Genomic DNA, 17557 nt, shown 5'->3' on the forward strand with positions numbered 1-17557 from the left:
TCAGAATAAAAGTCAATAGTTGCTTTTTCAGAATTCCTTTCTAGCATAGTTTTGTGGCAGGTTCTGAGAATGTACCTTGGGAGGTGGAGGAGAAGTGAAGCATCTGAACCTGGATTTCCTATGTCCACTTCCGGCAGACTATTCACAGGTTGACTCAAGGAGGCCGGAAGCCCCTTGATCTGAATCTGTGTAGTGAGGACTGCAGGAAATGGCCTGAACTAAGCGTCCATCTCTGTGTCTGTGGATAAATGTTTACAGAAAAATGTGTCCTCCAGATCTTTACCCTGATAATTCTCAGTGGTTTTTGGTTTGGTTTTTTAAAATGAATGACCATAAAAAGTAAACCAAAGAAGTGCTTGCTTTTGCTGTTGACACTTCATACAAAAAGACTAGTTTCTAAAAATTTGTGTTGCCATAGGGACACTTCCCCATGCACATCCCAGAACTTTCTCTCTCATCTTTGAGGATCACCTTGGTCTAGGCCAGTTACCACAAATGAAATCTTGTAAATGGGTATCAGACTCGCAGTAACAAACCCACCTGGGGGAGCTTTAAAATTTTCATATCAGTGGGTCTCAATCCCAGAAAATATGTTTCTTGAAACTAATGGTGAGATCCCAGAATCCATAACTTTCACTCACTCGCATTGATTCTACTATCAGCTGTTGCATGAATAATAGCTGGCATCTCTTTAACAGTTTGATAGGTGATAAGGAAGAGAGTTCTAATGGATGCTCCAGGCTTTTCATGCATTTCCACATCTGTGGGCCTCTCTACTGTGTGGGGGGAATTATGTCATTAAAGTCTGGACAGAGAATGTGGCAGACACATGGTAGTTGAAAGCATTTTTGATACTAAAACTGCCTTAAGGCTGTGGGATTAGTATTCTTTGCTTGACTGACATTGGCTAGTGATCTTTCTTTGCAAGGAAGAAAATAGTTGAAGATTAAGATATTGATCTAAGATCACTCTTTATTTATTTAGTACCTTCATTTATGATTTCTTCCTCCTAGAAAATTTTATTAAAGAGATAACATTTCTTGCAATTGATAATATTTGAAGACTGAGAAAATATGGTATGTCATGTGGTAGTGAATCCTCAGTGAAAGGATGTTTATTTCTATTTAATATAACAAATATTTACTAGGCATGTAAGAAATGTCAGTCACTGTTCTATGCTGGGGTACAATGCTGGACAGTTAAGAATTAATGAAAACTAGACTTCTTATTACGTCCTCTGAGTTCAGCCCAAAATTTTCTGATATTTGATGGATGATAGGCAGATCCCCAGAGGGCACATGAAAATATAATGTACTGTATTAAAATGCTCAAGATAATCAATGTCTTCTAATTACAAAAACACAGTGATGCTCTGTTAAAGTACTTACATGTCAGGTATTGTCCGGAGGGAAAACAGTCCTAAGAGCTTAGGATGCTATTGTTCAGATTTCTAAACATTGCCTGAAAAGGGACATGTGCCTCATGAATAAAACCAGAGATGAGAACATACTGCCATTTGGGGAGGAAGCTGAGAAACATGCATCCCTTGTCAGTCCCTGTCCACCAGGGGGTGACACTTCCTAACACAAACACATTCCCTGGTGAAATGCAGGCTAAGCCTTAGTGTTTCACTGTGACTTCAACATTTCCTCATGTTAAATGTCAAGAACATTATTTAGGCAACACTGTAGAGATGAACTCGTCTCCAGGCTTAGTGACTGTGGTTCTCTTAGTGCTTGGTAAGTAACATGCCTCTTAAAACATAGATTCTTTCCCCTGTCAGCAGTTCTTTAAACTTTGGTTTCATTTAAGAGATTTATGACCATGGTGAGAGAATTTTCTTTTCTTTTTCCTCAGGACAAACCCGCGGAGACTCAGTGACCCAGACAGAAGGCCAAGTGACCCTGTCCAAAGGGGTTTCCCTGACCATAAACTGCTCCTATGAATACACAGGTTACCCCACTCTCTACTGGTATGTTCAGTATCCTGGAGAAGGTCCAGTGCTCCTCCTGAAAGCCACAACAGTTGATGTTAAGGAAAGAAGCAAAGGTTTTGAAGCCACACACCGCAAAAAACCAAATTCTTTTCACTTGGAGAAAAAGTCAGTGGAGGAGTCAGATTCGGCAGTGTACTACTGTGCTCTGGGTGACACAGTGACAGAAACTGCAGGGGGAGCTGAGCACAAACTCTGGCTGCTGAGTGTCTATGACTGTTTGGTCTCCTCTGGTGGATTTCATTATTTAACATCAAATGCACAGGACATCAGTACAAATTTCCAATCTTTAAGAACACTGATAGAGTTGTTAGGCCAATTAGACTTGCATACATACAGGGATATTAAAGACAAAAAGATGTTTTCACTTAGGGAATAATACACTGAAACATGGAAATAAAAATGAAGTCTTAAAATGTTTAAGATATTGTATGATGCCAATTCTTTAATGTAACCTTTTTTTTAAAGATTTTATTTATTTATTTTTTAGAGAGGGAAGGGAGGGAGAAAGAGAGAGAGAGAGAAACATCAATGTGCGCTTGCTGGGGGCTGTGGCCTGCAACCTAGGTATGTGCCCTGACTGGGAATTGAACCTGTGACACTTTGGTTTTAATGTAACCTTTTATATAATAAGATTTTAAAATGGCCCTCACAGTAACTAAATGTGAGGCTTATAAAGCAAGAGCATTAAACCCTGCCTTGATTGAACTTTTTACTAAGAACTTGTGCAGTCTTCTGTAGCAATATGCACCAAGATTTTTAAAATTTTGATTGAATCAAATAATTGATTTTTATATGTATTTGGATTACTGATTTATTTGGACTCATTGCTAACATTTTGGCTTTGCTTGTCATGCTCTTGTTTTTTCTTTTCTTTTTAGTCTGACTTCTGTTGCATTGATCAAAATTTCTTTTTCTCTCTGCCAATTTGAAAAATGTAAAGTGGTTTCTCTTCTTAGACCATTTTCCTTAAATTATTTCTGTGTGTGTTATTCTGTAACATTTACTACTACTATATCTTCTCTTTGGGATTGCCTTTACTCCTGCTAATTTATTATATTTAGAATGACCTCAGTGGATTGTTGAAAAAAATAACACACCAGCTGTATACTGGGACAGTGATTTCAGATGGAGTGTATCAAATCAACTGTTAAACTATAGTTCCAATGCATATTAGAAGTAACACGTTTCTTGTAAAGCAACACAGCCATACAACACAATAACCAGAACATGAATTCGCTTCATTCTCCCTCAGAGCTTTGTCCCTGATCTTCCCTCTGCCTGGAATTAACTTTATATCCTCTCCTCAGGGTTCATTCCTTTTTATCTTCCTAGTCTATTCTCCTAGAGAAACACGTGCACATGTGAATACAGATGAATGCTCAAAAATGCTTATTGTAGTGTTGCATTTCATAGATAAAAATCAGCATTTTGTCCATTAAGCGAGGTTTGTCCATTAAGGGAGGACTATTTACAGAGTAGTATATCCATAATAAGGGATATACTGCAGCAGAAGGACCTGTGTGCATTCACATAAGATGTGAATTTATTATTGAGTTTATAAAAGCAGTTACAGAAATGTGTGCACAATTTATTTTCCGTTCATTTATATTTTTGGTAATAAAATACTAAGGTATCAACTCTAAATTGATCAGGATGAAAAAAGAATTAGAATAATAAGTGATGGAAGACTGGGAATTGAGATTGGTATTCAAAGGGGATTTTAGTCTATATGTGAAGTTTTATTAGTTTTAATAATTCATATATTCATGAATTCTTCCTTTTGTTAAAATTAATGAATAGCCATAAACCATTATAAAGGTTTATCCATATTCTATATTCTTCTCACCAATAAAGGAGAAAAGGAGAAAATGGCACCTAATGTACTGATGAGACTTGTTCAGCACCCCAAGTATAAGCAGTTTTCTTTCTCTGGGACCAAAACTTAGTTTTCAATCCTCTTAGAGTTATACTCTTTTACTATGGTGTAGTTATGTATATTGTTATCTTCCCCAGTAGCCTGCAAATTGGAGGTTATTCTCTTTCATACATTCTTTTGTTAATTAATTTATTTCTTTGGAGATTTTTTAACATTTATTTTTAGAGACAGAGGAAGGGAAGGAGAAAGAGAAGGAGAGAAATATCAATGTGTGGTTGCCTCACACACCCCATACTGGGGACCTGGCCTTCAACCCAGGCAGAGCCCTGACTGAGAATTGAAACAGCAACCGTTTGGTTCGCAGGCCTGTGTTCAATCCACTGAGCTCCACCAGCCAGGGCTATCTTTTATATATTCTTAAGATTTAGTTAATTACCTCATTTACACTAAAACTTCAAAAATTTTATAGACTTATTGCAATCTAAGGTAAAGAAATGAGGTAAAAAGCACAAGATGAGATCTATCAAATTATTCTAAGATAATAATTTTCAGTGCTGGCCGGTGTGGTTCAGTGGATTGAGTGCCCACCTGAGAACCAAAAGGTTACTGGTTTAATTCCCAGTCTAGCGCACATGCCTGGGTTGCTTTCCAGGTTCCAGGTAGGGGGCTTGTGAGAGGCAACCATAAATTGATGTTTCTCTCCCCCTCTTTCTCTTTCCCTTCTCCTCTCTAAAGATAAATAAATAAAATCTTTAAAAATACTTTTAATGGAATAACATTTTAAAAGTAGGATTTTTTTTAATGTATTGGGGTAACAGAGGTCAATGAAATCATACAGGTGGATTTGGTTCATTCTTTATCTCCATTCAGTCTAGGGAGGTACTTGGTTTTCTAAAGATCTGCATTTCTTGCATCAGGAAACATGGAGTGAATTAGGTTGGGGTAGTGTGACTGATGAGATAGCAGGTCTAAAGTTCTCTTCAGTGATGGTTGAGGCCCACTAGGGGGCAAGGCAAGCTTTACAAAAAACAACTTTCACATGGTCTGTGGGCTGAATGGACACTTAAGAAAGGAGACCAGTGAGCATGCAAGCCAGTCAAATTATAGCAGCAGAGATGAGGAGAGGGTAACAGTGTCTATGTAAATTCACCTCTGATTTTCAGTTCTGTCACTCAGTGTAAACTTCAGAAAGCTGGACTGCATACATTGTACATCCACTGTGGGAATGAATCCCTGTGCCAGGTCACAGGAGTGAGGATGTGGCTGGTCATTGTGAGCATGGAAGCTCAACAGAAAACATCTCCATAACCTGTTTTTAATTTTTTAATTGTTATGACTAAATATCCCCAAACTGGCAACCCAGAAGGTATTCCAATACCCCATGTATCCTACTTTTTCATGTATCTCCAGGAAAGTGGAAGGAACAAGAAAAAATTAACAACAAAAAAGAGAACAGAAGAAAAAGTAAAGAAGAAAAATGTAAGAAAATGTAAGAGAGAGGACAATAGTAATTTGACCAGCATAGTGTGGTTGGATCAGAGTCAGCTGTGGGGGTCAGCAGGGTGTCCAAGACATGGACAGGAGTAGGGAGAAGTGGAAAATAAGTCATAGTGGACATTAGATACACATTCTCTTATACTTCAAGCAAATTTTGTTGGAGTCATTATCTATGGAGATAGTGACCATATGCCTTGGTTTCTAGAACTCTATGAATTTAATAAAATGGATTAACTTGTGTAATGCACAATACATGCTATCAGCTTTCCTTTATTCAGAATATTCAGAATATTGGAATTTCCTTTGTCAGATATTTCCTATATCAGAATATTGACTGAATTCTCAAATTCTCTATTAAACCATGCAATTTGGGAAATGGAGGTTCACTCTTTTGTGGATTCTTTAAGGTTGTACATTATACCCGAGACACTGATTCTTTCAGAAATATCATCCACCATTTGTCAACATTATCTCACAAACTTCTTATATGTAAGTATTTTAGGAGAAAACAACATGCATATCTTCATACATTGTATATATTACTCTTTATTATTCTGCACTGTTCATACCCAGACTTTTGGAGACATGACTGGGCTGTTTCACTGGGCCACTGTGGGTGGAGTTTGCTGTTAAGATGAATGACAGAGCTCAGATGTGAATGGTGTTGTGAGTGTGGTGGAGCATATTGACTGAAGGAAGAAACTTGGCTTGGGCCCAGGACTCTACATCCTACAGAGCAGGGGCAGAGGCAGCACAGTGTGTGTGCAGACAGTCATGAAGAGACACCTGGGAGCTCTACTGTGGCTTCTGTGGGTCCAGGTTTGCTGTGAGTTGGGGCCATTCTAGGTAGGGACTGGGGTTGTCCACAGCTGGTTGTGGGAGAAGGAAGGGGAATCTTATACAGAGCTTCTAGATGGTTCCACATGGTTGTTTCTTGGGATATTTTACAAGTCTAGAAGTTGCATCATTTGTCCAAGTGATATCATTTGTGTCTTTTTTTTTTCCAAGCAGGGGTGAGAGGGCTGAATGTGGAGCAGGGTCCTCCAGCCCTGAGCCTCCAGGAGGGAACCAACTCTACTCTGAGATGCAATTTTTCTGCCACAGTGTACCAAGTGCAGTGGTTCCGACAGAATCCCGATGGTGAATTCATCAGTCTGTTTTACTTGACTTCAGGGTCAAAGCAGGTTGGAAGGTTAAGCTGCTCCCTGAAATCTAAGGAACTGTATAGCACACTGCACATCACAGCCTCCCAGCTGGAAGACTCAGCCTCTTACTTCTGTGCAGCAGAGGCACAGTGCTTCCAGGTGACCTGCAGCCTGTACCCAAACTGCAGCTGGGCCTGCAGCTCCACCCCTTCCAAGGGCAGGCATGTAGAGCCCATAGTAACCTTCCACATCTTTGGGATTTCAAATTTATGTTCCAAAATATTTTTTTGTCCTAAAATTAGTCTCTTCAGTGCTGTCATTTCACTTCTTTTGCCTTCTTTTTCTTCCCTGAAATCACTTAACAGGTAAAAAGCTCTAATATGAAACCATGAAAATATGTACCAATAATGTACTGATAAATATGTACTGATAAATACTTATTATCAATATGTACTGATAAATGTACCAATATCTAATTTTACATTAAAACATATTCCTTTGCAAACTACACATATATGACATGTAAATTGCTGAAAAAGGTTTGGAAAATGTACGGCAGTCAGCAAATAAATAGAGATGACTCATTTTTTTCAGTTTACTGCAGGTGTTTATACTTCAAAGGAAAAGGAAGAGAGGCCGTATGATAGTTTTCAAAGTTTGTATTGGACTTATTCAAGCCTAGATATGACAAATATAAGAAAAATAATTTAATTGAGTCACAGGCACTTTAGCTTTTTACATATATTATTTATTTAGTACTGATAACACCCTGTAAATAAATACTCTCAATATATGTGTGTAAAGTGAGGGTTGTTGAGTAGAAGTCACTTGCTTAAATTAACATTATTATTAAATTGGTGCAGTTGGGGTGACATGAGAGATTATATTTTAAGTACTACACATACTCTTACTATATATAAGACTTGAAACAGAAGTCTTTAAAATCATCTTATTCAAATGATTCCTATTGATAAGTTTGAACAATGTGTTATATACATCACTAGCAAGATATCCATTTAGGTAATTTAAAAAATTAAGTTTATTGAGGTGGTATTGGTTAATAACATCATCTATGTTTGAGGTGTAAAATTTTATAATACATCACCTGTATATTGCATTGTATGCCCACCTCCAAAAGTCTAATCTTCCCTTGTCATTGTATAATTGACCAGCCATTTTACATTGTTTAATCTCCCATGAACTCTGTTTCCCTCTCGTCACTACCATATTGTTGTCTATGTCTATGAGTTTTTGTTTATTCATTTGTTGCTTTCTGTTTTATGTCCTATAAATGAGTGAAGTTGTGTGATTTTTGTCCTTTTCTGTCCAACTCATTTCACTTAACATGACACTCTCAAGATCCATCCACACAAAGGCAAATGGCAGTATTTCATCCTTTCTTATGGCTGAATAGCATTCCACTGTATATCGGTACCAAACATTTTTATCTAATCACCCATCGAGGAATAAGGCTATTTCCATGTCTTGGCTATTGTGAATAATGTGGAGTTGATCTTAGGTGTACATACGTCTTTATGAATCAGTGTTTGCAAATTCTTTAGATATATACTCAGATGATGGGTTGCTGGGTCATATGGTAACTCTATTCTAATTCTCTGAGGAACATCTATAAAGTTTTCCATAAAGGTTGCATCAATGTACACTCCCACCAGCAGAGTATGAGGATTACATTCAGGACATTGCTAGATTGCACCTTGCATGGAAGAGCTCTTGAAAATTTTCATTGTGTTCTATTAAATACCATTGCTCTTCTTTGCATCTTGAGTGAATTTGTTACTTATGATATTGTAACATATTTACATTTGAGAAAGGGAGCAGAAAGCTTCTAGGACTACCTTGAAAACACCCTTATCTGTTATAGCCAGAGGGAAAGACTTCTGGCCACCAAACCTGAAGTTTAAACTTGCATGTGGAACAATTGAATTCTAAGCGGCACTGTTTTTACTGTAATGTAAGGACACTGATAGAAGGCCTATGACCCTAAAAATTAAGATGAAAACAAATGGAGAGACTCCAGCAAAGATGGGATCAGATCCATCTTCCTGGGCCTGTGACCTGTGCAGTTTCAGAAGGAATCCTGGTCTTGGTTTATATTCTATTATCACTTTCTTGAAATTCTTAATTTCCTCTTTGCACTTGTGTTGTATAAGGGAAGTCCCATAAGTGGATGGAACATTTGTGTGAGTCTTGGAGATACGTAAGGCAGAAGGACACAGGAGAGAAGCACATGCAGGCTCAGGGTCATGGTCACAGCAGGGAGTGTGTGAAGTAAGCAAGAGTCAGGACTACCTGTTGTGCCAGCAAATGCTTTCACTCTCTGGGGCTTAGACATGCAGCAAAGGGGAGCAGTGAACTTTCTTGGTGAACTGTTACAAAGTGGAAGTATATGTATGGGGTATTTCAATAAGGCGGTTTGACAGTTTTTTACACAACTACACATACTCTTACTATATAATCCAGTAACAGTGCTCCTGGGTTTACTCAAAGGAGTTGAAAAGTTGTGTCCACATGAAAACTTGCTCACATGTGTTTATAGCTCTTTTATTTTAAGTTGATAAAACTTGGAAGCCTCCAAAATGTCCATCAGTGCATGAATGGATAAGTGGTGGTCTATCCAAACAAGAAAGGAGCTATGAAGCTACGAAAAGAAAAAAGTTAAATGTATCTTACTAAATAAAGAAGCCAATCTAAAAAGGCCACATACTGTATGATTCCAACCATATGACATTATGGAAAAAGCAAGACTATGTAGGTGGTAAAAAGACCAGCCATTGCCTGGGGTTGAGGAGAGTGGCAGGGATAACTAAGAAGAGCACAAAGAATTTGTAGGTTATTGAAATTAATCCCAATGACACTACCTATAATGATGGATACAGGCCATTATACATTTGTGTAAACCCATAGAATGTACAACACAGAGAGGAAACCCTACAGTTCAGTGGGAATGTGGGTGATCCATGTAGGTTTATCAGGGGTAAGAAATATACCACTCTTGTGGGGAAGTTCATAATGGAGGAGGCTGTGTGCATATGGGGGCAGGAGGTACCTTGGAAATCTCTGTACAAAGCTACATAATTTTTCCATGTCCCAAGCTGCTCCATGTTTTCAGTGAACATAGGCAGTAAAATGTGGGACATTTCTTATAGCAATATATATTTTTCTGGTCTATCTCCTGAGGCAAGGGAACAAAAAGAAAAAATATACAAATGGGGTTCTTTCAAACTAAAAAGTATTTGCACAGAAAAAGAAACCATCAACAAAATGAAAAGACAATTCACTGAATGAGAGGACATATTGGCCAATGATATGTCTGGTAATGTGTTCATTTCCAAAATTTATGAAGAACTCAAACAACTCAACACCAAAGAAACAAACAGCCCCATTAAATATTGAACAAAGGACCTGAACTGACACTTCTTCAAAGAAGCTCAACCTCACTAATGATCAGAGAAATGCAATTTAAAACCACAATGAGATATCACTCTTTTTAAAATAAGAGGTCCCAAATTTTCATTTTGCACTGGATCTCAAAAATAATATAGCCAGGCCTGGCTGAAAATTTCAAACCCCAAATTAACTTTGCAAGGAGAAATGCCAGATATCCTGATGCCATAGACTGTTCTAGAAAGTGTTTCTTGCTTTGCATATTAATAACCTCATTTTCTTCCTATTAGTTTTCCCAGCTGTGATGATTTTTGAATTTTTTATGTTTTCTTACAGGTTCTATGTGATGTATTATTGATATACATGTAAGAAATGTGTCCAGAAGAACATCCTGCTTAATCAGGAAGAACCATTGAACCACTTTCATCTCACCTCCTGTAATAATATTTGCACTCAGTGGCAAGTCCTGTTTTACTGGAGATGTCTCCTAGATCCATCGCTAAACTATAGGAGAAATGAAAATGGAGATAGAAAGTTACCTTGAGGACCCTGTCTCTGGCACTGAAGAGATCCTGGGGTTGGGTAGGGTAGGGGAAACCTGATACCCACTAGATTGCACATGGATGTAAAAATGGTCAAGGGCTTCCATGATGCAAGACAGTCTTTAAGGATGTGAGATGTGAGAGATCAGATTTATTCTTTGTAATTCTAGAGGAGCAGAGAGTTCAAACCACAGGAAAGAAGCTCCCACTTCTGGAAATGAGGTAGTCTTGGTTTCCTAGAAACCATTTCTCACTATCAGTTCTTTAGGGTCAGTTCCTGCTTGTATTATTCTCTTGGCAAACACAGGAAATATTTAGGCATACCTAGATTTATTCTTCCATAGGTGTTCAAAGAATCAAGAAATTAAAGTGAATGAGAAAGCGTTGTTTGTAGAGAAAGACAACTCTGGAAACTCACAGGTCTTAAAGAATTTATCAATGTCTCAAGTAAAGAACACTGTAGTGGAGTTTGGGAGAAAAGTAATAGATTATGGAATCTGAGATAGCAATGGCCAGGGAGGCAGGTATCCATTCCAGGAGAGTTGACTTACACTGTAGAAAAAGTTCCAATAAGGACTAGAGTCAGTAATTGTGTTTTAGGGCCTGCCATCTATCTTGAGAAGAAAATGAAACCACCTCAAGAATAAACTTATATGTGGTTTTATTTCTGAATCTGTAGCCTGATGTTTTCTCAGGAACTGTACTTGTTCAATACTTTGAGGAATATAAGACACAGCATTAGAAAAGATTTCTTAGAGTATGTCAGATTTCTCACAGCAATTCAAAGCAACCTGTGGATGAAATAGTTTTCTATGGTTGAAATACTAATAGCTCGTGGAACATATCCCCGTGCTCTCTTACCATGGAGAGTTGGTTCTTTACTTTTGATCACAGTCAAGCCTAAGAAAGATTCCTAATTTCCACTTCAGTACCATCCATTCTGTGGGAATACCCAGGTCACAGGTATGATCAGCTGATAGGAGCAGGGTTTGACAATGCGTGTTCAATATCCAATAGTCTTCTTCTTCATACTCTGATGTTTGCTTACATATTATCTTAAGAAAAAGCTTGGAGAGATGGCAGTGAGTAGGTAGGAGTGGAGCCCAGTTCTCCTTGTTCTCAGCTGAAATACTTAGCCAATCTTCTGAGGAACAGAGTGAACAGCCAATGGAATTCCAGCTTATATGAAGTTTGGAGGCCAAAAATTGCAAAGGACATTGAAAAACAGATGGTGGGGAGAGTGCACTGGGACAATAAGGTCCCTGGGATCTGCGCTGGGACCAAGGCTGCTGTGGCCCCTCTGCCAGCACCTGCTGCAGGATGTGGGGAGGAGAGTTGGAGCACCAGCTTGCTCCCCTACTGGAGCAAGGATAGCAGCCCTGCACTAGGAGGGACCCAGGTGCTGGAAGTCACTGGGGGAAGTAGAGATGAAGAGGGAGACACACAGAAGTGGTACACTTCTGCTGGGACAGTGAACACTGGCAGCAGAAGAACTGGGGTGCTGGGTAACACCTGGAGAAGGGAGGAGTTGGGCCATGTCAGACCCTGACTTGGATAGTCCCCAGACTGGTTGAAAAGTGGGGCTGTGTGAAAAGTCGTGCACTTGATAAGAACAGCAGGCAGTTGCTTTGTAAGGAATTCTCCAGCAATGACTAGTGTCCCCCGAGGGAGAGAAATTTCAGTTGCGTGTGCCCAGAGTGAGTGGTGCAGTTGAACCTTGTGCCCCGCCTGTCTGGCACCCAGCTCCCAGAGACAGTAGCTGAGCTCAACTGTGCACCCCACCTATCTCGCACTGCACTTGCCCAGAGTGAGTGGTGGAGGGGAACTGTGTGCCCCATTGGTTTGGCATTACAAGTCCAGAGACAGTAGCAGAGGGGAACCATGAGCCCCACTTGTCTCTGGCTCTGAGCCAGAGATTGACTCACATTGTGAGCAGTTGAGTGGCTGATTTGAGCCTGGCGGCTCATAGAAAACCTAGGCTGGAGGCCAGGAAACTGTGAATGATGTGACCCGAACCTGGTCCCCATCCTCTCAGAACCAAAGAAAGGGAGAAAAGCAAAGCAAGGCCCCTTCTTTCTGTGGCATCTAAGAAGACCAGCAGAACTTGCTGAACAGGTTTAAAGTCAGCAGGATGCTTATCTTTTTTTTCTGGATCCTCTCTCTTCCTGCCCCCCTTTTTTCTTTTTCCAAGTGAGATGATAATACTCAGAGTTACAAAGGGTCCAGAGACAGATCAAAAGGGGGAGCACAAGGTTAACCCCAAAAACTGAGAAACTGAGACAAATGTCACTTTGCTATCCCTTAGAGCTGGCATTTTATTGTGTGTTATTATTATCTTGCAATTATTTTTTACCACTTTTATCTTGTTAGTATTTTAAAATTTCTCTTCCTCATGTTTAGTTTTCCTCATTTTATTTCCCTGTTTAATTGCATTGCTTGACTGGTCTTCCTTATCTTCTCTGTATTGTATTTTAATTTCCCTTCTTTCACTTCACCTGTGTTCCAGCAACACACAACTCTTGATTAGGTACTTTCTATTCTGGTTATCCAAATCCTATATTTCTTGTCATATTATCATTGTCCCAGTACTATTGTAAATAATTGTTGTTCCATACAATTGTATGTACTACACAGCAACCCTCCATGATCTTAGACCACTTCACTTTAATCCTGAGAATTATTATTGTCCTGGTTAACTCTATTCTCTCTCATATTACATCTACTTTCTATACTTTAATCTCACTATATCTCATCATCTAACCTTGCTTAAGTGCCCTGTTTTCCAGATTCAGCTCACAATCATCCTCCCCTCTAATGAGAGTCTTATCTCTCTTTCACTTTTATAAAAAGTGGCTAATTGGATGAAATATCACAGTTAATGCTATATTTATCCAAAAATTCTCCTATCACTTCTCTACTTGCTGGTACTTTAAATCCCATAAAACACTCTCCTGCTGTCTTAATCCATTTTGCCTACCCCCTGCCACAGATCACATACAAGAATAGGTGGAGCTGTGAACATCAGTATTCCTGCTGGAGGAGAAAAACCACCAATAAAGGAACCACCAAAAGGTACAAACCTGAGTACAACAAGAGAGCCCACACAAACAGAACAAAAGGCAAACATAGAGTGTCCAGTCAAGGTGAACAGAGACCACACTACTGAACCTCATAGACTTCCTACCATGGAAATTCACCCTACAAAGATACAAAGACATCTAACAAATCAAAACATCAGGAAGCACAGAAACAAACAAAAAGAGTCAACTAAAATGGGGAGACAAAAAAACATGCAATCAAAAGGAATGGAAGACTCCCCACCAAAAGAGCTAAACAAAATGGAGGTAACCAAACTATCAGATATAGATTTCAAGTTAATGATTATAAAGATGCTCAAGGAGCTCACAGACAACTACAAGGAAGCTTGTGAGAATTACATCAGCATGAAAAAGGAAATAGAAATTATAAACAGAAACCAGGAACAAATGAAAAAGAAAACAATAAAATGAATCAATAAAATGAACAAGGAAATAAAAAACACATTAGGTGGACTTACAAGCAGGCTGGATGAGGCAGAGGATAGTATCAGTGAGTTGGAGGACAAGGTAGAAAAAAACTCCCAGAAAGAGCAAGAAAAAGAAATAGACTCAGAAAGAACAAATAGGTGGTGAGGGAACTGTAAGACAACATGAAATGTAACAATATCCATATAATAGGGATACCAGAAGGAGAAGAAGAAGAGCAAAGGATAGAATACCTGTTTGAAAAAGTAATAATGGAAAAGTTCTCTGATTTGATGAGAGAAAAAGTCACACAAAACCAGGAAACACAGAGAGTCCCAATCAAGAGGAACCCAAAGAGGACCACTTCAAGACACAAAATAATTAAAATGGCAAAACTCCAAAACAGAGAGAGAATCTTAAAGGCAGCAGGGGAGAAAAAGGAAGTAACATACAAGGGAGCCCCAATAAGGCTAGCAGCTGATTTCTCAGTGGAAATGTTCCAAGCCAGAAGAGAATGGCAAGAAATACTCCAAGTAATGAAAGTCAGAGGCCTGCAACCAAGATTACTCTACCCAGCAAGGCTCTGAATTAAAATGGAAGGCCAAATGAGGAGCTTCCAAGACAAAAGAAGTCTAAAAGAAGTCTAAAAATACACGTCCACCAAACCAGCTCTGCAAGAGATGCTAAAGGGACTGCCTTAAGAAAAGGAAGGAAAAGAGGAAGACAGTGAGAGGAACACAGGTATGAAGCAATGACAATGAATAAGTGCCCATCAATAATAACCTTAAATGTAAGTGGATTAAATGCCCCAGTCAAAAGACATAGAATAGCTGAATGGATAAGAAAGCATGGCCCACACATATGCTACCAAGAGACCCAACTCAGAACAAAAGACCTACACAGACTGAAAGTGAAGGGCTGGGAACAAATATTTCAAGCAAATGGACAGGAATAAAAAAGCTGCGGTAGCAATACCCATATCAGACAAAATAGACTTCAAAAAAAGAACCATAAAATGAAATCCAGAAGGTCACTTTATAATTCTCAAGGGAAGAATCCATCAAGAAGACATAAACATTGTAAATATTTATGCACCCAACATAGGAGCACCCCAAAACATAAAGAAAATCTTGGAGGACTTCAAGGAAGATGTTGACAGCAACACAATTATAGTAGGAGATTTTAACACTCCACTCTAAAAAATGGACAGATCTTCCAAAACAAATATCAACAAAGATATTGTGGCATTGAACAATGTCCTAGATCAAATGAACTTGACTGATATATACAGAGACTTTCATCTCAAAAAAGCAAAATACACATTCTTTTCAAATGCACATGGACCATTTTCAAAGATAGGCCATGTGATAGGTCACAAAACAAGCCTCAACAAATTCAAGAAAATTGAAATCATACCAAGCATTTTCTCAGATCACAAGAGACTGAAACTATAAACCAACCTCAAGGAAAAAACTCAAAAACACTTAAACTCATGGAGAATAAAAAGGATACTATTGAACAATGAATGGGTCAAGAAGATCAAGGAGGAAATCAAAAAATTCCTGGAAACAAATGAAAATGAACTCACAACAACCCAAAATGTATGGAACACAGCAAAGGCAGTCCTGAGAGGGAAGTTCATAGCGATACAAGCCTAACTAAAAAAGACAGAAACATTTCAAAGAAACAAACTAACCCTATGTCTACAAGAACTCGAGGGACAACAACAAAGACAGCCTAGAGCAAGTAGAAGGAAGGAAATAACCAAGATCAGAGCAGAATTAAATGACATAGAGTCTAAAAGCATAATTCTAAGGATCAATGAATCCAGGAGCTGGTTCTATGAAAACATAAACAAAATTATCTTTTAAGCAGGCTCATCAAGAAAAAAAGAGAGAGGGTCCAAATAAACACTATCACAAGTGAAAGAGGAGATTACAACTGATACCACCAAAACACAAAGGATTGTAACAAAATACTACAAACAACAATATGCCAAGAAATTTGAAAACCTAGGTGAAATGGACAAATTTGTAGAAAAATATAATCTTTCAAAATTGAATGAAGAAGAAGCAGAGAGCCTGAACAGACCAATAACAGCAAAAAAAATTGAAGCAGTAATCAAAAAACTACCAACACACAAAAGCCCTGGACCAGATGGTTTCATAGGAGAATTCTACAAAGCATTTAAGAAAGAGCTAACCCCTATCCTTCACAGACTATTTCAAAAAATCCAAAAAGATGAAAGACTCCCAAACTCTCTTTACGAGGTCAGCATTATCTTAATCCCAAAACCAGATAAAGACACAACACAGAAAGAAACCCTCAGGTCAATATCACTGATGAATACAGATGTTAAAATTCTCAACAAAATATTGGCAAACCATATCCAGCAATCCATTAAAAAGATCATACACCAGCCTTGGCTGGCATAGCTCAGTGGATTGAGTGCAGGCTGGGAACCAAAGTGTCCCAGGTTCGATTCCCAGCCAGGGTACATTCCTGGGTTGCAGGTCATAACCCCCAGTAACCGCATATTAATGTTTCTCTCTCTCTCTCTCTCTCTCTCCCCATCCCTTCCCTCCCTAAAAATAAATAAAAATAAAATCTTTTAAAAAAAAAGATCATACACCATGACCAGGTGGGATTCATCCCAGGGATACAAGGATGGTACAATAGTCGCAAATCAGTAAATGTACATCACATAAACAAAAGCAAAGATAAAAATCACATGATCATATCAATAGATGTGAAATAAGCCTTTGATAAGGTACAGCACCCATTTATGATAAAAACACTCAGCAAAGTGGGAATCGAGAGAGCATTCCTCAACATAAAAAGGGCTATATACTGGAGACCTACAGCCAACATCATATTCAATGGGCAAAAACTAAAAACTTTTCCAGTGAGATCAGGAACAAGACAAGCTTGTCCACTTTCACCACTTCTATTCAACATGGTATTGGAAGTCCCAGCCACAGTGATCAGACAAGAAAAAGAAATAAAAGTCATCCAAATCTGAAAAGAGGAAACAAAACTCATTGTTTGCTGATGACATGATACTGTACACAGGAAACCGCATGGACTCCACCAAAAACATTCTTGACCTAATAAATGAATTTGGCAAAACAGTGGGATACAAGGTCAATATCCAGAAACCAAAGGTTGTACACCAACAATGAAATACCAGAAACAGAAATTATGATAAAAATCCCATTTGATATTGCAACAAGAAAAACAAACTATGTAGAAATAACCTAAGGAAGGAGGTAAAAGACCTGTACTCAGAAAATGACACAACATTGAAGAAAGAAATCAAGGAAGGCACAAACAAATGGAAACATATACCGTGTTCATGGATTGGAAGAATTAACATCATCAAAATGTCTATACTACCCAAATCAATGTACAAATTCAATGCAATTCCTATTAAAGTACAAATGGCATATTTCAAAGATAGAGAACAAACTCTTCAGAAATTTATATTGAACCATAAATGACCCCAAATAGCTGCAGCAATTTTGAGAAAGAAGAACAAAGTAGGAGGAATCACAATATCTCATACCAAACTGTATTAGAAGGCCAACGTAATC

At 38.4% G+C, this 17557-nt stretch overlaps 1 gene segment (V, D, J or C); it reads left to right on the forward strand.

Annotated features, from left to right (window-relative positions):
- Window positions 1–1652: 1652 nt before the first annotated feature.
- On the forward strand, window positions 1653–2372 carry LOC114489363. The segment is given in 2 exon segments: window positions 1653–1739; window positions 1858–2372. Coding segments are annotated over 2 exon segments (561 nt in total).
- The last annotated feature ends 15185 nt before the right edge of the window (window positions 2373–17557 follow it).

Source organism: Phyllostomus discolor, chromosome 1 (assembly GCF_004126475.2).
Source record: "Phyllostomus discolor isolate MPI-MPIP mPhyDis1 chromosome 1, mPhyDis1.pri.v3, whole genome shotgun sequence".
NCBI lineage: Eukaryota > Metazoa > Chordata > Mammalia > Chiroptera > Phyllostomidae > Phyllostomus > Phyllostomus discolor.